This window comes from Neodiprion lecontei, chromosome 4, assembly GCF_021901455.1.
Source record: "Neodiprion lecontei isolate iyNeoLeco1 chromosome 4, iyNeoLeco1.1, whole genome shotgun sequence".
In the NCBI taxonomy this organism is placed as follows: Eukaryota; Metazoa; Arthropoda; class Insecta; order Hymenoptera; family Diprionidae; genus Neodiprion; species Neodiprion lecontei.
Window position 1 is genome coordinate 33,201,844 of NC_060263.1, and position 25,334 is coordinate 33,227,177.

The 25,334-nt window shown below is 45.1% G+C and overlaps 2 protein-coding genes across 4 annotated transcripts in view; both read right to left on the minus strand.

Moving 5' to 3' along the window:
- Positions 1–25,334, minus strand: part of LOC107220574 (mental retardation GTPase activating protein homolog 4) — a 259,594-nt gene that overhangs the window by 36,126 nt on the left and 198,134 nt on the right. The window lies entirely within an intron of this gene.
- LOC124294173 lies at positions 10,135–14,902 on the minus strand. The gene is made up of 3 exons (XM_046738442.1): positions 13,184–14,902; positions 10,562–10,569; positions 10,135–10,442 (listed from the first exon to the last, which is right to left on the minus strand). Exon 1 carries the CDS (start codon positions 14,519–14,521, stop codon positions 13,280–13,282), a length of 1,242 nt encoding a protein of 413 aa, XP_046594398.1. The 5' UTR covers positions 14,522–14,902; the 3' UTR covers positions 10,135–10,442; positions 10,562–10,569; positions 13,184–13,279.

Sequence of the window (25,334 nt, forward strand, 5' to 3'; positions counted from 1 at the left end):
GTTTCGGGGTCACCGAAGGCGGGTTTATCGTGACACGACGTTGATGGCTTGTAAGTTAATTATAAAACTCTTCGCATAATTTATGTCGCCGCACTTTCGAAGTTAAAAGAATTAGTGAAGAGATTAGATTCTCCAAATGGATCCGCCTTCTGTTTTACCGCTGAAACCAATAGCCGGTTCGTTAATTTTAAATTAATATTCAACATTTACTGGAAAGTAGATAAATAATGATTTATCGTGCGACGGCGTAAGTCTTGTGCTCATGCCACGAAAATATCAGTATTTCAAATTTCAAGCGTATCTCCCATGATTTTTCAACGATGACACGTATCGATCATTCAACGCTATGCTTTATTCCACTTTGAGAGCTCAGCGTACCGCACCTGAAGGATATTTTTCAATAATGTAGCCACAGTGATTATGCTGTAACTGTGTTGTGAATACTATATATCGTAGGTAGAAATCCTTCGAAAATGCCGTCGGTCCTAATTTATCAAAAACTCGAACGATGCCTGGGTTAGTTAGTGTTTAAAAGTTGCGCAATAACCAAGCTCACTACAACTCAATTATTAGAGAAACGTGCTATCGGCTCGTAGGAAGCAGCAGTGACCGGTACCGGATCGTACCCATGATCTGTGCCCGATGTTCTCCGGTATAGTTTCGAAGAGCGCAATGCTTTACCGCATATTAATAATTGCGGAACGCGCTAGGTGTTCAGCATGCTGCCCTCTCACCGTGCCGGGACGAGAGATTCAGTCGTATAATAGCACACAAGTTCGAGCGTATGGGTACGCCAAGCCGAGCAAGCGGCACTTATGGCACGAGATACGAATAGAATACGAGTTACGTAAGTCCTGGCATCGCACGCGGGAGTAGCGAACATCCTGGTGCTCGTATCCGCCATCAGCCCCCGTCACTTGCGTGAGCAGCTCTGCTCAGTCTTAATGTTTCGTTATCTAACCGATTCGCGATTCTCGTTTTGCTGCCACGGCGGTCCGTGATCTGTGAAAATTAAAACCCCACGAGCCGTCATGACCCATTGCGGCCAAAGCGCGTCGTAAAGCCAAGGCGGAAACGGAATAACAAATCGCTGCATATGCATTTCATATTAATCCTTAAGCGGTATCCGCAGAGTAACCTCGATTTCTTCGAAGCCACGAGGAAAAATCGCTTCGATAAACTCATTTCACACCAAGATTCCATGAGACTCAAGAATGAACACGACTTCAGGTACGTACGGTCTAAACGTCCGACTGGCTCGATTCAATGCACATTCAGATGCAGACACGCTGCGTATTGCCTATGGACTGGATGCACGAAGATGCATCGTATGCGGGTTAGAAAGGTCAGCCTCCAACGCGTGCGTGAATAGAAGAGGCAAGGCTGGGCTGGCGCATCATCTGTTTGAGGTACTCGCGTACGCCACGAGAATCACCGAGTTGGTCTTAATCTGTAAAGCTGCAAGGCCACCTCGGACTTTGCCCAAAAGAGAAAACGACTGTCTGGATATTTAATCGGGTTTTTCATGCCTGCTGTCTGCAATCGCAAACATACAAACGTCCTCGCAGCAGTATAATCACGCATTCGCATTCATCGAAATTGACGAGACGACATAACAATGAGTTGCTTTATGCAGACACACTCCACTTACACTTGCAGCCAAGTCCGGGGTTCGATGCAATTGAGGATAAGGAGGCTGTAAGGTTATATTTGCCATCAAAAAAGGTATAATTGATGACTTTGCTAATCAGACATTTTTATCTTCGTTCACTCGTTCGCGGTTTGTTAATGCGATAGCTTCGCTGGATTTCAGATCCTCTCCCGCGTGACCTCGGAACTTTCTCACAAAGGCGTAGAAGGGAACGCGACCGTGCTACTTCGAGATAATGATATCGGGGGTCGTGCATTGACATAAGTAGTTCCGTCCCTTGAACAGGAATATGGCACGCAATCCAACTATAAAGACGTTTATGACGTTGTGGAAGTCAAGAGGCCCGTAGCGTTTTCATGGCAAACGTAACGACGGGTTAAAATCAACAGCCAGAGAAGTGGGTGGCGAATTGTGAGCTGAATTTGTGAATAGCGTCAAATTTATGACTGCATGACATAGAACTATTATTTTACCCGACCCTTGTCTCCCCTCGAAATCATTTCCGTTTTCCGTATGGCGATCGACAAGAACGTATAGTTCTCGTTCTCTCTTCTCAACTAGCTAGCAGAAAATACAGTGATAAATGTTTTACAATACGTATCTAAAATGTATTCTGTGATACTGTGAGTCGATTTAAAGAAATTGAGTAATCAACAAAGGCAGATTGCACATTCACTTTGTCTGAGAATCGCCTGAGTACGATTGTCAGAGTATTTCGATTATAAATATCACAGAATTGTCATTTGCGTTCAACATCTTGAAATTCGTATGTCCTTGAAAGGATTAGAATTATAAGCATCGTCATAAGCTACCCCTATCACAATTTACAGCTACACCGTCTCTTCTACTGGAAACGAAAGGCGAGCTGTCGTAAGCCTTTTATTTTGTACATTAGTGTAACGGGAAGTTGTATCAGGTTCAGTGGTGCTAATTTTTCACTTTTACTAATATTAACGAGACTAAGTTATCTCGGTTATCTAATAAGGTTGTAAGGTGAGAGTAGTCCGTGGAAATCTTACCACGCACCCGTCCGAACGCGGCCGGCCACTTGCGCAACTATTTATTACGTGTGTATCCAGCCGTACGTACGTCACTGTATGCAAGACTTGTAGTATTGGGTTGATACACTGCGCCAGTAGCAGATTTATATCTCTGAAGACGAAGACTGCACCAGATCACATCTGACACCGAGCGGGAACGTTGACGAACAAAAGTATCAGTGGCTGGCACGCGAATATCGGATGAGTAACGATAGTACAATCGAATGTCGTAGATCCCCTGACAAATATCCTGCGTAAAGAACACGAGCGAGGAGTAAATGTTAACCAGCAATAAAACAGGATCTCCTAAAATCTCACCACCGTCTTCTCACCAGCATCTCATAGCCGTCTCACGCTGGCGTTTGTATCATTCATCACTAGAGATTATTTGCGCAGACATTCGGTTTTCGAGTGAATGTCAGCCGGTAGTGCCTGCATGGGTTTATCTCTCTTCATTCATTTATTTTTAAAACATTTTGCAAGCCGATCTGTGCTGGCAAAAAGTTGGCCCTGACGTGATATCCAGCCTGCCGAGTTGCATCATGCGATGATCAATTAAATACACTCAGATGGTAATTTTAAATTGTACGTAGCGGTACTGGGCCAGCTAGCTGTTTCTGATCACGAAAACTCGATACAACAGTTAAGGATATTATTGATTTGAACTTCGTTTCGTCCAATGACACACACGCCTGGCTCGCAAGCCACCGTGACTAAGGAGTAATTATCAATAAATATGATCAAGTGTAGAATTTAATAACCAGGAGAAACGTATGCGGGATATGGGATACTTAAATTTATGAAAATTTCAGTTACTCTCCAATCACAGAACCGTGATGGAATAACGGTTATCCACCGGATTCTCGAGGGATAATATTGATCGTGTTTCGACGTGGGTTTACATCTACGAAAAACACGATCTTCGGTTTTGGGGTATAATCTTTGAATTATTCGGTTGAAATTCTAGACGCGTAAATACACCGTGGACGAGAAGAGAGTAACCGATGGTTAGTATTCGTGTGTTACTACAATGCCTATCCATTGGATTTAGCCCATTACAGAGTGAAATTACAGTCCTATAGATTTGTTGCGAGAATTTGCATCTTAATGAAGCAATTAAAATTATGCAAATTTATGAAATACTTGCTAATTGATATCTTGGTAAGATGTTCTTTCTATCTTCGATCAACTCGACCGTACAGAAGGAGCCACAAATCTGCAGCAAGTATCAGCGAATTTACTACAAAATCAGTAATTTGTAAATGGGTTTACCGGTTTTGCAATGGTATACTACCATTATTTTTGTCGGTGTTTGAGATGTTTATGAAGCTTGGAAGAACAGAACGCTGGCGTTCGGACATTGCCAAAATATTTAGAGTTACGCGGATTGAAGAAAAGAATCTTTAGTTGCTGAGTAACGAAACGCTAAGAAAGATAAGCGTAAAGATTCTTTTTTATTTCGGATACGTTATACTTATCCAGCTTCTTGATTTATCATATTTGATATTGTTCGTGCTCTAGAAATATACCCACTGTTTCAAATGAATTATAAATTGGCCCGAACAAAGAGAAATACAACTATTTTACTTGGCTTTCAAATATATTGTCTGAGTCAGAAAATTTGCGATCATTGACAGTAGTTCCACGGTTTTTAGTTTAAGGATAATTTTACCGAAAGAATATTAACTTACCGAATTTTATCTATCACCAGTGGCCTGAAATCCGAAATAATTTTATCAAAAATACTTCTTTTTCAATTTTGACTACCAACCAAAGACACCATTTAAACGGTAAAAATAATCACTGTCATCTTTATAACATTTCCGTTGCAACTGTAACAACATCCTCACTTACAGGGGTGATGCAATTGCCTTAATTAGGCTCTCTGCACTAAGATTCTTCTTTTCTTTACTTTACCTTTTTACCGATCTTAACGAAGCGTTTTCTCCCAATGTCTTACAGCGGTTTCCCTGCCACCAATACATTCTCAAGATCTCTTCTGCCAAATATGTTTAATGTTTCATCAGAGCACAGGTTCGGTCAAGTCTGAAGTCTCGGCTTCTAATAACTTCATCGTATATGTCAATATGTCCGGCGTGTTAAGTCTCGTCACTTCTAACATGCATGGACATTAACAACGGCCACTTTAGGTGATCACTCGAAGTGCCGTAAAGCCTTTTTCAGCATCATGAATCCCCGGAGCCAAATGAACCATCCAATTCGCACTTTAGATGGATGAATACCTGCCTGGATGAGAAGTCGAGTAAGTGTACCAGCATATTGGTATATGTAATAAGATAGACTTCTAGATGTCGGCTGGTCGCGAAGAAAGCGTTGGGCAAAATGGAGGCCAGAGAAAAAAAAAGTTGCCGGCACGATTAACGAACAACGAGTAACAATGCTCGCGGTGATTGCGATCGACTAGGAAGAGGCTCGAGGTGTGGCTCTTCTGCTCGACGATACATACGTATACCTATGTATGTCCATCTGCGTTCCATGGATATAGGTGTAAGTATCATAGAGAGATCCTCGATCCTCGCTGGATCCGCTGCATCATCATTCGAAATCATCGATCGGTCACGCAGATCATTAGATCAAAGCCACTGCCCGATCACTTTTAATTTGAAACTGAGAGAATTCGTTCAGGGTTTGATATTCCAAACGCTCCTGGTCACCGTGTCACTTCAAACTTAGTTTAACGGATAATCGTAGGTTTATTGAAGTGCAATGGCGAATTTGATTAATACGGAATAACGAGACACAAGGTGAGCGTTGCTCAAGAATATAAAATAATTGACCTGTGGCGAGCTTCGGGTAAGCGCGGATTCAGAATCGAACAGTTTAAATTTCGTTTTGAAATTGTGGTCAGTGATTGTAATGCCATTTTTTTTTTCAAGCAAAGATTAATAGATAAGCCAAACATTGGGAGTTGATAATGGTACGTTACAAAAGCTGAAGCTATTTTCGATGGATAATCGTAGTTAATAATTGAAGGATATCTTGTCTGATTGGACACTTTATTCGGAACGGGCCATAATGCAGTATAACGATCCAGTTATACAATTCGAGAATTCAATCAATGCCGGACAGTGCAACAAGCAAACAGCCAGGCTGTGAATTACCTTCCAAATACGGCAGAGGTTCGATCAGACGAAATTGCTGATTCATTCGACCTGGACTAATTGAAAGTAAAGCTGTAACGAATAACTGCCCATTAAACGATTAATTATCATCGCAGCTACCGAATATCGGTGGTAGTCCGAAGCGTGTGCGAAAATTATCAATACGCCGCCGTCAGTTTACATCCGCGTTCAAATCCAAAAGCAGTCAATCCATATCGGGATATTCCAGTTAATATTCCACGAGAATTTTGACCCTTTAGATTCTCGCAGAATAGCAAATAATCAACGGTCAAATGCGGCCCAACCGTTACGCTATTTACGGATACGTGAGTTTTTCTGACGGCAGCTTAAGCACCAGCGAATATCGAACAACTGTAATTGAACTCTAAAAATTTTTACCATGCCTTTGAAATGTTTGCACAGTTTTTGACACGCATCGTCGAGCGTGAGCCGCTTTACCGAGTGCGTATCGTGGATGTAGGAGATCGCAGATCGTGTAGATTGTGCAGATTGTGCAGATTGTGTAGGTATACAAATACAGATTGCGGATGCTAGTAATAACACATTAGCGATAATGAGAGTCAGTCCGGTGCAATGAGGTGTAATCAGTGTTGACTTCACACAATCTCTAACCACTTTTCCCTTAACGCGCGGTTCGCATCGCATCACTTTGCAAATAACACGGCCCGCCCTGGAAGGTAGACGTTGTAACCGTTCAATCCTATCACTCATTATATGTTACTAATGACCTGCAAATGGAAATAGAGTTTAAATCGTACGTAAATAATTGTAATCATAATCACGCGGAACCGCGGGGCACTTCATAGGATACCATCGCCGTCTGTGCTGCGGTATGGGGACGTTGACGTAACTCAGGAATCGATTGGTCACGGTCAATTACTTATTGTGTTTAGCCTGGGAATTTTGAATTATGTACTCGAAATGCACGGATGTTCGATAGCGATCTTCGACGCTGTGTTTTCCAATTATTTTCAAAAATCGCGAGTAAATCACGCGTGGTTCGAAATGAAAGCGAATCCAGTTACAAGTAAGATATAGGAATTATAATGATACGAAAAACGAAGACGCAATAATAACGTATATGATTCATAACTTGGAAACTATAGTAATTGAGCTAATAGCGACGTAGAATAAATGCGTAATGATTATCGGGTTGAGTTAGCGAAATAATGGACAGTGACAACGCTTTCTTACCGCGAGTCGTGGTCTGTGCAATACTTGCGCCATGAAGAGTGAGAATTTTTAACGGAATAACGATGCGGGGATAAGCTACATTTGATGAGAGAAGTTTGTGATGATTGCAGACAGGAATAAAAAATGTGAACGGTACAAACAGTGTGACATCGCTTTTGTACAAAGGTCTTTTATAACTATGTACACAATATACTCACGTAAAACATTCCGTATATCGAGGTGGCGAGAGATTGAAGGCCAGAAGGACCTAAATAAGGCACTAAAGTGGCACCAGTGACGAACGGCTCGTGCAGTTGGAGACATAATAACTGGCGGTGATCCTTCATCGTGTGAACAAAAATAGAAAAAAAAAGAAGAAAAAAAATTCAAGAATAGATTGGGCAAAGCGGTGCAAGAAAAAGATGAGAAAAGAATTGAAAAAAAAAAAAAAAAATTGCTTCATCATTTACCGAAGAAAAAAAAGTGCGGATAAAAGGCCGTGATTGTCACATTTGATCCGAGGTCATGACCACTGTTGGTGCGCGGCAACGATTTAAGAAATTTCGTCAGGATGACGAACGTCATTTGACAGAAATTCGTCTGCATACTGAGGCGTAGCTACGATACAATTCTCCCATCGTCTGTAAGTGCTTTCAGGATCAGAAATAACGGATTGCCGAAAGCTTCATCATTTTTATCTCCCACCGAGAGGTTTGGCATTAAAGGCAATTTGGAGACCTGTACATTTAACCTCGAGTCCCATTCTCTCCGGCTGTCTTCTCGGCGGCCGTGAATCAGGCATGCATCTTTGAAACGGAAGCATCCGAAGCAGAAGTCCATGACAGATGGATTTGGATGGATAACACGTTACGTCCTCGCGAAGTCCGTGGGCAGTCCGAATCTCCGGTGCGTGAAACACGGCTGAAGAGGAGCAAAATGAAAGTAACACTATCGGACGGTGGAGAATTCTTGTCCTGAAACTCGACCGAGGAGAAGCGTGTTTCGAAGGAAAGTAGGAAGCTCACTCGGGCCAACAGTCGTTCTAGATTGGAAGGACTTCGTGATGCGATTATAAGTGTACCTATGCAAGTTAGCCGTCCTAGCTGTCATTTATTCCTGATTATCAAGCATACCCATGCGTAGAAATTATTCGATCGAAAGAGCGGAAAGCGCAACATTTGAAATTGGATCCAGTTTTTTCAAACATCTCGAAAACGCCGGGTACTCTGACATTGCAAGTGTAACAACTACGTGCGCGAGTTTGATTTATTATCAGTGTATTACGCGTCAGTTCCCGTACGTCCATCGGTATTTTGCGGTGATTTGCGTCCACCGGCAACGAAGACGTGTTGCTGCACGGTGCATAACGATACTCGGATAACAACAAACGTGGCGAAGAGGAGCTTCTGCACCTGCGATACTAGGGTTAGAACGCACGGACAGCGTCGTACCCGGTCAATTTGCGTCGAGCAGAAGTCACCGGTAATCGTCTCCGGGAAAGGCCGCCGTCATAGCTGGCGCATAGAAGCGTCACTCTGGGTAAAGCTTGCGTAAAATAAGATGTAGCGTCATTGATAACACCGCGCGGCCTGCACGACGCTCTCCTCTGCAGTCCCACCGCGAACGCGGTAGCTGATCTCTGATACACTTGGTTGCCAACTGACCCTCTTTCCCGTGCTTTTCAACCTGCGGATCGGCCCGGCATCTCAGCCACCGAGCTAGTAAATTTGAGCTTGCCTCTTGATAAAGGTACAAAGTGCCGCCGCGGGTCATTTGCATAACGCGTTGAGAATAAGCGCGGAGCGGTCAACTCCATCGACAACGATTTAAGAGAGCCAATGCTAATAGTCACTGCAGAGCAATCCTTGCCTCGGACGTTACTCCGAGCACTAATTGCGACGAAAATTTGAGCAGGCCGCCTACGTCTGTACCGCTTATTCAAACCCTTCTTCAGAGCGAATCACCCCGCGGTACCGAATCTGTGCGTCTTGTGCATTCTTCCCTTCGTCTTGCCACCTCGAGCGTAAAAGCTGTGTCTGCGGACAGCTGATCGTATTAATCCCGCACAAAAAGTAATTAAACCACTCTTGCTCCTCGGCTTGGGCCTGGAGACGTTTCATCGGGACGGTAACGGTGGTCCCTCCCATGAAACCCTTCGATTTCATCAACGATCAATCGGGGATTCGTCGCACGTCGAGACAATTACCGGCAGAGCATAAATAAATATTCAGCCACGTTCGGAATTATGGCGAGAGGTAGAAAATTCAATTAGTCTTTAATACTGTAGCTTACACCCGGTTTCGGCTTTCGTTTACCGATGACGCGTCCGTAATGCTTAATGTATTTCGTATTAACCATCAAGCGGAAAATCGTGCAATTAATATCAGCTGGAGAGCCTCGCGATGCATCTCACATTTGTGCATCATCTACTACCGCTATGCTAATAACAAATGATTTGAATTACGTGTCGTATCACGGTATGCTTTTACGCACGCGGACGTTTCAATGGGTTTTCCGCGTGTTTGGCGTGGAATTGCGAAGATCCGCGGCAGCCGGCATCGGCCGGTCTCCGGTCTGATTATACAGGTACGATCCCGCAGAGCTTCTTCAGCTCTCCACAGGATATCCGAAGCCCCACGAAGGCCGCGGCTCGTTAGCAGTGCTTCCCGGTTTTTGCGCGGATTGTTATTATTAATTAATAGAGGATGATAACAGGATCCCCTAGTTGGAATTATCGTTTCTTTCCTCGTGCCACCTTTCCATGACGCTTGACGCTTCTGGGTACAAGAAGTAGAGTGAGCCTCGGGAGATGCGGAGGGAAGAAAAGGGCGGGACAAGGACGAGAGCAAGAGAGAGAGAGAGAGAGAGAGAGAGAGAGAGAGAGAGAGAGAGAGAGAGAGAGAGAGAGAGAGAGAGAGAGAGAGAGAGAGAGAGAGAGAGAGAGAGAGAGAGAGAGAGAGAGAGAGAGAGAGAGAGAGAGATTTTAGATTTATTTTGATTTTATGCCGTGGCCCGTAGGAGCCAATGGGCAAGTTGAACAGAGACAGAGAAAATAGAATATAAAATAAAATATAAAATAAAATAAAATAAAATAGAATATCTTAATAGTATAAACATAAACAGGAAGAGTAACAGCAAACTTATAATACTAAATAGATGTAATACTATACAGTTATAAATAGGAAAAGAAAATAGAGAAGTACATTTCTGACAATTATTAGGGGTAATGTAACAATATAACAAAATAACACTTACAATTACGATAATGAGGTAGGGAATAGACTTAACCTAAAAGGGGGTGAACGAAAACTAAGTAATCAAAGCCTCGGCGACGGTGCTAGGTTGACGGCTGCTAACTCCAATGCGAAAAGCCGATCGAAGAGTTTAGCCTTGAAGACCGCCAGAGAGGAGGATTGCCGGAGTGATAGAGGTAGGCTGTGCCAGAAATATATAGCCGACAGGAGAAATGAATTTCGGTAGCAAGTCGTGCGATGAGCGGGGATATGAAATGATGCTGGGTAGTCTGTAGTTGCAAGCCTCAAAGAGCGACGTACGTCGGGATCTGTTTCGACAAAAGAACTTCGTAAATAAGTCGGTATAGACGTCAATAGAAGCTGATACAGAAAAGAGCCTAAAAAGTACAGGCGACGACTTGCTAACGACAGCCATTTCAACTGAAGACGGTAAGGTGTAATATGAGCGTCCCTACGACAGTTGTAGATAAATCGGATGCCACAGTTTACGAGCCTCATCAGTTTAAGATTTAAATAATCGGTAAGGTCGCAATAGACGAGGCTACAGTAGTCAAGATGCGGGAGAACTAGCGCATGAACGAGCAGCGTTTTGACTTCCGGTGATAGAATGTTTCTATGTTGTTTTAGTTTATGAAGAGTCGCATGGACTCTGCGAGAGATCTGAGCTACGTGGGCATTCCAAGATAAGTCGGCAGAAATAATGACGCCAAAATTTCGAACCGAGTTGACGTATGGGATACATTGTTCATTTATAGTGACTCGCGGAAGGTTGTCGTGACATATTTGAGTAAGATAGGAGGAGCTACCAAGGATAATGGCCTTGGTTTTCGCAACATTGAGCTTCAAGCCGTTTTCAGTCGCCCAATCCGACACCGCCCCTGCATCGATACTGATCCGGCCGAGAGCCGAAGCAATGTCGGTCAAGGAGGTATGCAGATATATCTGCAGATCGTCGGCAAATACAATATGCTTCGTGTGGGTTAGTACGTGGCCAATGTCGTTAATAAAAATTAGAAAGAGAATCGGACCCAGTACCGAGCCCTGAGGAACTCCTGAATGGTTTGTTAGGAAACTAGAATGTGTGCCGAGGAGAGTTTGGACGGCCTGGGATCGGTTTGAAAGGTAAGAATGGAACCATCTAACTGCATCGGCAGTCAGCCCGTAACGAATGAGCTTAGCCAGTAGTAAACGATGATTTATACTATCAAACGCCTTTGAGAAATCGAAAAGAACTAAAATAGTAATGCATCTGTTTTCAATCGCTTCTCTCGCATCGTCCAGTAACTTGAGCAGGGCCGACTGGGTACTATAGAATTTACGAAAACCCGATTGATACGGATCTAGTATGGCATTCTGCTCGAGGTAGGTCATAAGTTGAGTTGCTACTAGCTTCTCAAAAACTTTCGAAAGATGTGCTAGATTGGCCACAGGTCGAGTATCTGATTCGGAGGCAGGTGATTCGCATTTGTTTAACGGGACGACATAGGCCCGTTTCCAGATCTCGGGAAATGAAGTATGACGAAGGGAGCAATTGAAGAGGTTTGTAAGAAGAGGTGCGATCACGTTTAGGTGATCCCGGAGGTGCAATAGTTGGATATCGTCAGGGCTCTGACCGCGCGATTTAGTAAGACAGGATGAGAGTAGGCGCAGGACTTCGGATTCAGGAACAGGTGAAAACGAAAACTGAGATTTAACCGTAGGTAGAACGTCTTCTAGCAGCTGATCTAACTCCTGAGTTGAGCAAGGAGGATGGGCATTTGTGATGGAAGTATAAAAAATGTTTAGTTGGTCAGCCCCGAAATGATGTAAGGGGGAGGCCCGCGGACCCTTTGATACAATAAGCCCAAGGCGGCCAAGTTCGCGCCAGACGCTCGATACATTGGGGAGATTCGATAAGCGATCATTAAAATATACGTTTTTTGCTCTTTTAATCTCGACTTTGATAGCGCGGCGTAGAGCGCGATATTGAGACATCAAATCAGCTGATTTCAGACGTTTCGCCGAGGTATATAAATAATTTCTAGCGCTTATACGCCGCTTAATTTCTGGCGTAAACCAGCCCGCTGGAGGTCCCCTAAATTCGCGCATGACCAGCGGTGCATGGGTATCTAGCACGTGAACAATAGATGAACATAAGAACTCTGCCTGTCTATTTATATCCGATGAGGAGTCAGAGGGTGGTATAGTGACGATAGAGCAAAGATCGTTTTTCAAGGCTATGGGGTCGCAGTTTCGAAAATTACGGCATTTTCTTAACCGAGTGGGCCGGTTCGGAGCTAAAAGTTTGTACTGAAACTCAAGTAAGTCGTGCCCTGCAATAAAGGGTGCAGATGATTTCACAAATGAATGAATCTTTTGAGATGAGTTGACTATAACAACATCTAGCCAGGAGTCAGAGGAACCTGTATGATGGGTGTTCCCGTAAGGGATAAGATATAAGGAGTGACTAAAAATGAAATCTTGAAGGTACTTGGCTTCAAAATTGGAGGAACTTAAATTGCAATTTAAGTCTCCGGTAATAATTATTTCACTATAGGCATGAAGGAGATTTTCAAACTTGTCGATAAACACGTCTAGTAGTTGACCCTTCGGCCTCCTGTAAATGATAGAGAACAGAAGTTTTTTACCGTGCAGGCTGATTTCCAGGATAAGGAACTCAGGTGAATTTGAAAACTGGGGAGGGGAGGAAGCTAGAATCTTAGACTTAAGAGAGTTGTGAACAAAAACACCCACTCCGCCCCCCACTTTTCCAATTCTGTCATTTCTTATCAGATAATAACCATTTAATGAAACGCAATGGGAAGAAATATTATCATGCAGCCATGTTTCGGAGACAGAAATCACATGAAATCGGCCATCGGCGAAGAATTCCCTAACAATATCGATATGCCCTAGGAGAGAATTTGCATTAAAATTGGCTACATTAAAGAAACTGCAGTCGAGAGTGGCATCAGGAATAGAAGAGGTGGAGCCGCAATCCAGTCCAACGAGGGTAGATTCAGATGGCTTCGACATTAGTCAAGTACGATGCGAGAGTAGTTGAAGATCGGCCTCAGATTTTATCAGGATGTGATCAGAGGACGCATCCCGCTTGACGTATACTAATCCATTTCGGGTCCAGATGAAGCGATAGCCTCTCTCCTTGGCATAGGCTCTCACCTTTCCTAGAAATTTGGAAAGAGTAGGGGGCAGATGCTCGTTGATGAAAATAGGAGTCCGGGGCTGATCGTGCGGCAAGCCAAGCTGATTTGCATAAATGGGGCCTTTAGCTCTTTTGGCGGCAAGTAGGCGATTCCGACATTGGACGGATCTCAGTTTGCATAGAATCAATCGAGGCTTGTTGGAATCCAATGTGCTTTTGATGCGCCCAATCTCCAGAACATCGGTAAGCGGCACGTCAACAGAGAGTTGGGTTGTAAGGGCGCCAAATGTAGCCAAGAGATCCTCGCCTTCTAGCTCGGGAACTGCAGAGATAATTAAGTCGCTGTTTAAAGAGTTTCGCTCCAGAGACGCCAGCCTGTCCGTCAGATTTGTGTTGCACAATTTTAACTCGGTATTTGATGTCACAAGACGGGTGATCTCAGCCGCCTGTGATTTACTGGTATCCTCGAGGTTGTCGATACGAGTACTGAGAAGTGCATTTTTGTTGGTGAGATCCTCTACTTTTGCCGTGAGGCTGCTGAACATCTCCGTTGTGGATATTGAGAGCTGATCAAACTTGGATGTCAACGATTCTAATTTAGCTGGCAGCAAGGTCAGACCATCGATTTTAGCCAAGAGCTCTGCGGACTCTCGAGCACGGGAGTGCGAATTTTCCTCTAAACCTTTCACTTTAGTAGAAAGTTCACCAACCTTATCAGGCAAGGTTACCAATTTGTCAAGTTTTGCATTGATAGCTAACGACTGCTTCGAAGAGGCTTCAATAGCTGCAAGGAGCGTTTCGAGCGAAGGCGAACCTGTGGGAGGAACTAGAAGCGATGCAGGTGTGCCAACCTCAGGCAGAGGAGTAACAGTTCCAGCGGTATCGACGGAGAAGGGAGCAGCCGGTGTTGAGTATGTGGCAGCAGCTTGGGCCGTGCAAAACTTGCATCTTGCAGCCGGTCTACCATTGGCCTTTGTAACTTTCGTCGCTTGGGCGCAACTGGGATGGAAATAACCAAGGCATTTGTAGCAACAGATAGGTGATTTGACATCCTTTTTGCATCCTTTGCATAATCTTGTTGCTGCCTGTGCAGAAGTCTCGGTATTGTCGTCGGACATGATAAGGCTGATGTGTATAGAGTGGAGAGAGTCAGGCGGATTTACACGTGACGACGTGAGGAACGGGTTAGAAAGAAAGTAAACAAATACGCTATGGCGATAATAGAGTGTGTTAATCCTCAGAGATCAAAGATCACAATAGCACAGACACAACCACGCACTGACACACTACGTTTGCACATGTACACCAGCTAGAATTTGAAAATTGTTAAAGTCGGCAATAAATGCAATGTATGCACACTAGAACTGGACACTGACAGTATTGAAGGGAACGGAGGCGATTTCACTACAACTTGTCCATAGGTGAATAATTGAAAATTTGATTTAAAGGTGACAGAGAGAGTTTGACTCAGGAGGCGAAATTTACGTGACAGTTGACGTTGACAGTTCCCAGAGAGAGAGAGAGAGAGAGAGAGAGAGAGAGAGAGAGGGAAAGAGCTGAGAACACCGCGGGCGCAGCTGCACGCACTGTCTCCGCGGAATCTCATGGTGGATGACTAGCGTTTTTTCGAAAGAAGTAACGGACAGGTAAACGAAGAGTTATGGCCGGTTGGGCAGCATTTTATTGAATCAACGATATCGGCTGCGGATGTTTATTTCGATGCGATAATACCCGCGGGTGCAGTTGCAGCGACCGGCCAACTTTACGCCGACGATCGACGGCACTCAACGACCGTTAATGGCGTTTAGATTGCGCTTCCGGCCTCGCAGCGTTTTATACCCAAAGAATGAACGTGTTTCATAGGCGAAAAAACTCAAGTGCGATTAGTAATCTGCGTGAGGTGCTGATTGGACTGATTGGACGCGTAAGAAACGAGACGCGGGATCAAGTCCGCTTAATTCGCGAGTGTGGATTTCTCGCGTGTTTTTTCACTTTTTTTCTGCTATTCCTTGTCGCCCGACAACCAATTACCACTGTTATTAACTCGCCTGGCAATTTGCGGATGAAACGAAACGTTCGTCAATTACTATTACGTTCTAACAGGGCTGACAATGTTGAACAGATTCAGGTATACACCGTAGGGTAGGTGGTAGTGCCTGCGGCGAGTTGCCGTGTCAGAAGGAATGACGAAGAAAGGAAAAATAAGAATGAGAGGAGGAAAAAGAAGAAGCGAAGGAAAAAGACGAAGGAGAGGAGCAGAAGGCCCGAAGGAGAATAACGAGCATCGCAATTGTTTGGTTAAGCGGACGCAATTTCACCGGGACTAATCAAGCTAATAGCATGCAATCCGTAATTAACAGTAGCAGGATTTTGCCACGCTTATAAATTCTTCCCCCCTCGACGGGGTTGCAGTGTAAACTGAAAGAGGCAGCCTTAACACCATCGCGAAGACTCGCGGGAGCGAAACCAGATGATGTCGGTTCAAATGAATTATTACTCGGCGAGCATCTCGAGATAAAACTGAAAAATACGCACGTGATTCCCTAATCTATAGACTGGTCAGTCGCGAATGATAAACGATTAGCGGAGTGAACGCGGCCGGAGAGTGCAGCCAACTCATTAGCGAATTAACGCGATGTAATAATTTGCACTCCTCGCAAATATTTGCACTCCGCGTAATTAATCCGAAACACGTTCCGCGACACCTCATCGCGAGCCTCCGTCGCGTCGCTCCGATACCGATCCCGAAAAATTTCGCGCCAGGCCGGCAGGCTGCGGCCACGACTACGGCAAACCCTCGTAGGTACCTGCGATTCGATTTATAAACCGATCTTATTAAGTTTCGAGCGATCTATGCGCGTTGCTCCGACTTCTCGCTACGGGTGGTCCGTTGAAGAGGCTGCGAGAAACGTGCGAAATGATAAATACAGCGATTAGTGGCAAGGACGGCCAAGTACGAATGGCCCAATCATCATCAGCTCGTTCGTACCCCAAGTTATTCCCTTCGCGTGTCCGTGCGTGAAGCAATAATCTGTGGTCTTCACGCGTGACACGCTTGTATGTGCATATCTAACCGTGGAGTCGTACCTCTACAGCAGATTCGCCGTCACTTAGATGCACATACGGCGTGTCATCATCGCCGTAAAAGGCACGTGAGCTTGGCTCGGATTGACTGGATTCTTCCACAGTTTTGTACGGGTGAAATGACTAGCAAAGTGTCAAAGCATTTTGAGAAATCGGGTAAGTCGGGGGTTAAACGGACCTCCGCGTTGTTCGGCGGGATCGTAAGATCCCTAATTTTGTCCAAATCGTTAATCGGATTATTCGTCAAAAAGACCAGACAAAAGCAAAAGCTCCGCCCGTCCCGGAGCGGTTAATAATATTAAGCTCGTCTTATACGCCGGGTCGAAGGACGCTGTAAGGATCTGAGGACGGGCATTGTTGGGTTCGACCGTAGAGCCATTTATACGTGTCGAGAAGCATGCGTTAAGAGTCTCAGATATATGCTGTCTTTCAACCTTTTATATGCACTCCGTGTATTTTTATTTTTATTATTATTTTTATATTTCTTTCCTCCAACTCTTACCTTTCTGATTTTTTTTTTTTTTTTTTTTCGTCTTTCAAAAGTATATTATCCAGCGGATTGCTCATCGTCTGCACAAGTGACGGGGCAGACTTTTACGATATACATATATGTATGTATATATAGTATGCTTGGGTATTTACATTCCATAACGTCAAATATCATAGTTCTCAAATATCAATTTCTATCTGCGAAAAGTTGTACTCACGTGGTAAGTATACCTATAACGTATGTGCAATAAAAGCACAGTTTCTCCCGTTGGCATAAAAAAATGAAAGGTAAAAAACGACCACGGGCTAGTTTCTCGTTCGTTTACGCGGATCCGATAAAACTTACCCGAATACAAATACACAGAGCACGAGAAGCTGTTGCTCGCACGCGAAACCCTGATATCACACGATCGTATCTTCTCCTTTCGCTTAGCCCGGGCTGCTACTGGAGCAACGGAGACGGAGCGTCCGGGTGAATCCGCTGAGTCGAATCGAAGGAAATACCCTGGTATTGGGAGGTTAACAAGCAGCCGCGAACTACCGTGGGAGGCCCGTCGCTGCATGATATTGCTACAAGATTCCATTTCTCGCTGTTTTTGGCTCGCAAGCTCGCTCGCTGCAGGGATACGTGATCGTTTAACGAAGGTGGCGGCGTGCGATATTATCTACTATGCGCCATTTTACACACAGTTTTATAACGTTTTCCGGAACATGTACCAGCTGTTTTTGTCACGAATTTTTCTCGAAATGAAAATCCTTGTTTGATATATGTATGCAAATGTAAACCACGTGCATGTACTTGACCCTAACTCTTTGCCGAGGTTTTTGCTGTAACTGAAAGATGGCATTCGGAACGAGAGGAATCTTATGATAAGGCAAAGTGCCTCAGATCCATTTCAACTACTTAGATTATTTTTTCACTACAAGTAGGTACACGACGACGTCGAAAGATTGCGCAATAGCTTTTGCTCCAAGGAAGTGCGTGAACGTGGCTTGGAAACCATCCGTGAAATCTAAACTGCGTCGTCCAGAAGACTCGCCGAGAGCGCCTTCAATATCTCGTAAATATTTATGTAGTAAAGATTATACTGCCACCCATGTAGAAGCGGCCCATAATAAGGAAAATCCGACAATTTCAAACTTACGTATAAGTTTATGTGTGTATATACCAATGTGCATGTAAGACGGAAGAGCCGGAAAGTAATCTTCGGACTAACTTTCCTCGCGGTACAGACTTCACCCCGCAATAACATTCACAAATTACGAACTGCACCGTACAGCTGCGCGTCCCGGATGAAGGTAGGTGAACACCATGGCATGGTTAGGGCTCGGAATCGCGAGGGACATAACGCCGATATCGTTTCAGCTCATTAGGCACGCGTGAGCTCACAATTTGCTAAATAATATATTACGACCCTTTTTACGATCCGTAAAATTACTACACTTGCAGGGAACAAACAGTTTCGACGGAAGGAAAACTACAATAATGAAGAAAAACGTAAAAAATTACGTGTACTTGGGTGGAGAAAAGGAGAGATGGAAACCAAGAAAAAAAAAGAAAAAAGGAAAAAGAAAACTCACCCAGAGCTGGTTGTATATACTTATTTACCAGAAATTTACATCCAAATGGAGTTGCCGCAGCAGTAGCACGTGCGATCACGAGCAAACAATCGCTTCTCCATGAAGCCTGATCACCAAACATACGCAATGTTTCGCCACTCTAATCTCATTCGAATTCTGATCCACGAAGCCAGTAGATGCGCACTCTCAAGTTTACGAAAGTGTTCAACTCGCCACATCATTCAAGAGTTATTTTCTTCACTTTTTATTCACCCAGTGCATTACATATCAGGGTAACACTCGAGTTACTTCATTATTCTGAATAACTTGTTTTTCAATACAGCAAATCGATACTGCTTCAAAATGTTCCGTGACAAAAGTACACCGAACTATAGTTTATACTGCACAAAGCCTACCATCGATTTGCAACTTCAATTCACTTTTGACCCTCGTACAAATGGTCATTCGTAATCGTTGCAAGCGAGTATACGTACAGTCAATCCATTTGGTTCAAACTAGCAAGAATTGTTTAGCGTTCTACGATTTCGTTGGATTCGTGTTCCCGTACGGATATCGCTCGATGGGCGGAGTCGAGTGTGTGTAAACATGGTAAACATCATGGGTGCACCCAACTCTTGCACATGAGCGGCGCAGGTACACGTTTAATGCACGCACACAAAGGCGCGAGGACCTTCCTCTGCTCGGCCGGGTTTGAGTTATGTTGCCGCGAAGAGCCTGTAGGTAAGTATTGGAATATTGTGGGTTACGCTAGGTTAGTTTAGACTAACAACTGATTTATGTTCACGCCTTTAACAGGTGTGACGCACAGCCTGCAGTTACTCAGCAGGTATTCTGTAACATCTACCTGCCGTGCGGTACAGGTGGACAATGTTGCCTGTCTGACGTATGAATTAATACTCCCTTGAATCACGGCGGTCCTTACGTCTTGCGGTTATAAGGTTGGCGTTTCGTATCGACTAATTGCTGACCCGAACAGATCGTTTTTTGACCGCAAATTCGATGGGCCACGCGCTCGCTCTACAACGCATACGGAAGTAACGTCCAATTAGCACCAGTATCGAGGTACTCTTTGAGAACAGTAGTAAACCACAAAAGTATACTACCTACATGTAGATGAGATCACTTGCGGAGGTTCGTATAGTCAGATCGAAGTGAAATGAGACAGTAATAAATAACGAATCGATACCATCTGAACGTGCGAATGTTTCCAACTACTCTCGCACTATTGTATTCAACTTTGAATGCTTCGTTCATGTCATACCTTGATTGTGAGAGAGGATTTTCTTTCTTTGGAGTAAATCGAGTCAGAAGACGGATATCTCACCGTATCAAACGTCGGTCTGTAAGAGCAATCTGTTAGTCAGCCTGTTGCTTTTTTATTTCAATAAACCCAATTAACGCGAATATACCTAACCTTTATTTTCCGTCCAAGCTATAACGACCGTACATCGACATTTACGATCATCTATCGCCACCGGTGATCACACACCTTCTACTATGATACATGCAATTTGCTCGCGCATAAGTCACAGGCAACAAGGGACGACGGCACAACTGAGATGAGTAAATCTGTAGATTTCGGACGATGATAATGAATCCGAAGGATTATGTATATATTCTGGGTAAAATCGCACCATGCAGCGTCAGGATAGTCGGCGAAAAATAATCCACCCGCGGCGTAAAGCCTGCCTAGGGCCGAGAAGTAACGCTACTCGTGACCCCATATATCATTTCTCGAGTCGTTTGCATTATAATTGGCGGTACAACTAAGACGGCATTGCATACCGGTGAGCAATGTGGCAATAGCGTTGGTAGCGGCAAGGTTGGATGCTTGAAAGGAAGAAGAAGGCTGCCCAGACGGAGCACGTGTCCAAGAAGGGCACGGGGAGTGATCGTTAACAATCGAATTGTGACGGGGCATCAGACACCTGTTTCCATAATTACCACCTTGAATGATCCCCCTCCCTCACCCCTCATCGCTCCGTCGCAGAGGATAGACGAGAGTCTATCTAGCCGAAGAGAAAGGCGCATTGTAATACGAAACTAACGACAGAAGAGGCTCAGGCTTCTTTGGTCGATCTGTGCGGAGGTCTTTTCGCGAACATCGGTGCTGGCGCCCTACAACCGGCCTTGAGCTAACTTTGATTCAAGAGTTTGCGAATCTTCGTTAGATTCTTTTTTTTCACGGTTTCCTGTCGGACTGATCAAAACCCCGTTTATAGCTCCACAACTGACTGGTGCTCTTCCGATCCTTGACGGTGTACGCGTATATGAATATAAATTCCTGACTGAGGGAATTAGGATCGCGTGCTTGAATGTCACGGTTGATCTCATCGGAAGGCGCGTTCGATTCTCGGAAATATCGTCCTGAATCGGAGGGAGGGAAAGAGATAGATAGATAGAGAGAGAGAGAGAGAGCAACAGGCCCCGGAACACGAAACGATGGCAATATGGCATCAGGGGGGGGTGAGTTCCTTTGTTCAGGCATCGAAGATGCTCACGCGCTTCGGTCGCTGATCGGCCAGATCGCCGTGCTGCTAATAGAAGAAGCCCGAGACACACGGGACAACGCAACACTGTTCTTCCATTTAGCTATCCGGAAAAATGAGCTCGCCCTCTGCATCCGCGGAGGAGTACGAAGACGACGAAGGAGAAAGAGAAAGGGTGGAAAGTACGTGCGTGAGGGAGAGCGACGATTGCAAAATTTTTATCATCAGCCTCCGGGCGGTGTAGAAGCGGAGGATCGGGAATGGAAAAAGCGTCTGGCCAAGAACGCGCGAGAACAGTTGTTTCCGATTAGCGTAATCTACCTGGAATCCAATAGCCTCGCGGTGGCTTTGGCGCGGTTGTAAATTGTCGCTTCTATATCGGTTAGCTCGGAATGTCAGATAGCGTGGTCTCCAGTGATTGAAGTCACCGACGAGTCGCAGCGTCGTGCGGACACCGCAGGTTGCACTCCAAGACTACGTGACGAACGCAATCCGAACTTGGCCATGTTTCGTAACTGCTCCCAAAGGGTTGACACCGCCTGGGATTTTAAACCAAGGACACTGAACAAGGACACGTGCCAAGTGGCGGCTTGAGTGTATATATATGTATACATATATGTGTGCGCGTGTGTACGCTAGGCACGCGGTAAAAGCGGCTAATTGCGAGCGCAGGTATTCGATCAAGATTTAAATGAGTTCTCATAATTCAGGCGCGTTGCGGTATTTGCGAAAATAGTTATATCTTATTATGCACGCGACACGCAGCTGCGGCAGCCGTTGCGCAATGAGAAATCCGTCCGGCATGGAATCATCGACGATCGTTAATTGCCTTCAAGCGGAGAAGGAGGACAATGCTATTGTCTAGCCAGGGAGAATTTTCCACGCACCATATTCGTTTAGGAATTAATCGGCTCTCACCCATCCGCAGCAGCCACCCGCGTCTCTGTTAGCCTCGGTATTTTGCAACCGCGGCGATTCCTTTCTACACCTGAGCCAGCAGGCTTTGTGTCGTTTATTCCCATTTAAGTAAAGTCAAGGCGACAGACCTTGCGCACACAAATCAGTCAACCCTCAGCGGCATTGCAGGCGGCCAATCCATCTCGCGAAATCACCCTCACTCGCCTCACCGCTCGGTCACCGTGAGAAAATCACTATATACCCGCTAGCCGCGCATGTGCGTGGCATGGCTACCGTATGCATAAATGCCGCCACGTTTTTCTGCAATTACACGCGAATATACGCGAAAGAGACTCGCTGCACGCAGCGCGATTGTGTGATCGAGCGTTGCCTCCGCTCCGAGTCAATTTTATTGCCACTGGTTCGGACTGACGTCACCGATTACTCCCGCAGCGCCGTATTAAATGAGCATATCCACCGATCCCTGGCTCTGCGATCAATGAACGCCTTATTCGGCGAATGATTGAAACCTTAGAAATTCAATCAACTATGTCGAATTTGTCCTTGCATCGAAGAACTCACGCCAATGGAATAATTCATAACCTGCACCGCTTACACACGCATGCCATACGTATACGTAGTTGAAAGCCGTAATCGCGTATGTACATTGTAGAACAATGACGTATTCACCAAAGGGGAAGATTATACCTCGAGCGGTCGCGTCTTGGAGAAATAGTTCTCTCATCTCACCGAGTCACCTGCGTTTCTCAGCATGGTTCCGCGCGACCCAACCCATACGATTTCAAACCCACATGATAATTGTTATTATTATTACCAGTGACCAGCACTCGGTAGGCGCAGTTCACACGGGTCGCTCAGAACTGGTATTAACTATTCCTTGCACGGCGTTATTAAGTTCGTATGTATAGAAATTGGAAACGCTACGGATTTTTCCATACCACTCGTCGCCGACGCACGTAAGATTCTTTATTTATAATCTATTTAGCGCCGTGGAATCGCGGCTGATTGCCAATAGAAATCCGAGGGTTTGAATCGACGGTACGAACGAGGATTTAATTCGATGAAATTAAACGCGAACAAACACCGTTAAAACCGGGAATATAAATCTTCGTCTCCATTCTAGGATTGACGGATGGATGGAAGTAGCAGGTGTCACAAGACGGGTGTAAAATTCTACGTTCGTTAGAAATTGATTCGACGCGTTAATTACCGCGGTGTGTCCTTTCGTTCGAGTAGTCGTATAAGGCCCCGGCGTAAGTCCCACCGCGTAAACTCGGCAGCACGCGTGCTTCGACGGTCAATGAGAAGGCCACCAGTTCAACGAGTCGCGATTGCGGTTAGCCAGAAAATCGCAGACTCTTTTTTCCGCGTTTTCCAACTGCCACGACGACTGTGAGACGAAGATGGATTTTAATTTAGGTTCAGTGTTTCGGCGCTGCGGAGAGCGATGAATGTCGAAGAGTCGACTGCCGGTGCTGCATCGTGGCATTTTATATTTGAGGCGATACATCGGGCACCGAAGCGAATTGTACCGACGTGAGTCAGTATAGTCTTAGCAATTTAAATGCTCATCCAAAGGATAATCTACTGGACTGATTCAATCTCACCGCGGCAACCTTCGACCCCGCCCATCCTTGGTTCCACACTCGAAGCGGCGCGATATTAATTGTAAGTCAAGGCAAAGGGGATCGCGAAGGCAATCGCACCGCGGCGTTTAAACACAGTTATTATGCAAGTATTTAGATGAGGATACCTTCAGTGAAACATCCGGGTGCCGATGGGAAGAGGCATCGAGAAACGAAGAGGTGTTGCTCGGAGAGCGGCGTGGAATTGTCTTCTCGAACGGCATTCGCCGTTTTTACTTCGCGGAGGGCGAAAAACTGGGACTGCAAAGTTCACAGCAAAATCCGAGAATGAAAATGAAATCGCGACGCGTAGCGGAATACGATCGTAAGGCACTTTTACTTTTTCATGTCGTCACGCGTCGTACCTTTTTGCCGTACCAACGACGGTCAGACGGACCGACGGGGCTTAAAAACGCTTAACCTCTTCGGAGAGGCCTGCGGCGATGGTGTTGAAAATGAAAGTGCTCGTCTAGCGAAGAATCGTTGTGACCGGGTCCCACGAGGCGTCGTCCAAAGTCGGGAGGCTCGTGCTCGTCGTCGACGATCGCCGCTCTCGATCGGGTCGAGCCTTACCTCGTCAATTAGAGCAATCAACTCGAATCGAACCGTGTTGACTCCGCGGTATTCGATAAAACTTGCGCAAATTATATCTGAGAAAAGAAGCCTCATAGTTGATAGCACGACGAATATGTAGGAAGGATTCGCGGGTTGAAGCGAATCGAACGTTGAACAGTCAATGGGGAATTCTTCGTACCATGGACAGGGAATGGAAGAGAGGCCGATGAATTATACGTAGCTAGTGATAATTATGAGGGGCAAATTTGCTACGATCATAATTGCTACGCGTAAATGGCGTTGAAGGATGACGATGCGAATAGGAAGGAAGAGCTTTGCAAATTGAATAAAAAAACGCCTTTCATCGCATTTGTCTTGCAGTATCCTACGGTATCTCGCTTAGCCAGTGCAGGTATTATGCGAGTGCCCGCAGTTGAAGGTACGTGATTGGAATGGTGAGCAAACCTATCCTCAATATTTCAACTTCATACTTTTACTGCTCCTACGAGAGTAAAATATAGATACTAAAAGCCTTGTACCCGATGCATTTCCACTCGCAGATCTCACACACGCACGAGCAACGTGCTCCAAATATGAAACTTTATTTGCTTCCCGATTTCTCATCGCGTTTTTGCACGTGGGCCTGTTTTGGGCAGGAATGAAAAAATAAGAAAATCAGGGCACCAAAGTATCGGAGTGAGCACGGACAAATACAAGTAACAATCAGCCGTTTGCAAGATTTAGTTTGCCTCGAAACCACGTGTCTTAAGGAATCGTTGTTAATCGAGAAGTTGTCCTGGGGAGAAAAATATTTAACAGGTGTAGGTCCTACACCGGTGTGTTTGTGCGTATAGAAACATTCCGAAATACGGCACCAAAGATGCCCACAACGGAAGAAAGCGCGGCTAATAACTTACCATCGATTGCCTCGCACCAATCATCTTTATTACCATAATATCGCTTCTCAGTATATTAACATAAAACGCTCGTGCGATGTGCATGTGACGTGATGGTAGCCAAGAAACCGAAGCGCCGTGACACGAAACATGCCCGAGTGTCTTCCTTCCACACTGACGACACGCTAGCCCGTCTGATTGTGAGAATAACTTCGCATCAGTCGCTTTGGGTGTGTCAAGGTTCTTGCACGACCATTTTTTTCTCTTCCAGCAAAGTGCCGATCTCTGTACATA

Excerpts from the sequence above, each read along its gene's own strand:
- LOC124294173 (XM_046738442.1), bottom strand. The coding sequence starts at position 14,521 with ATGTCCGACGACAATACCGAGACTTCTGCACAGGCAGCAACAAGATTA.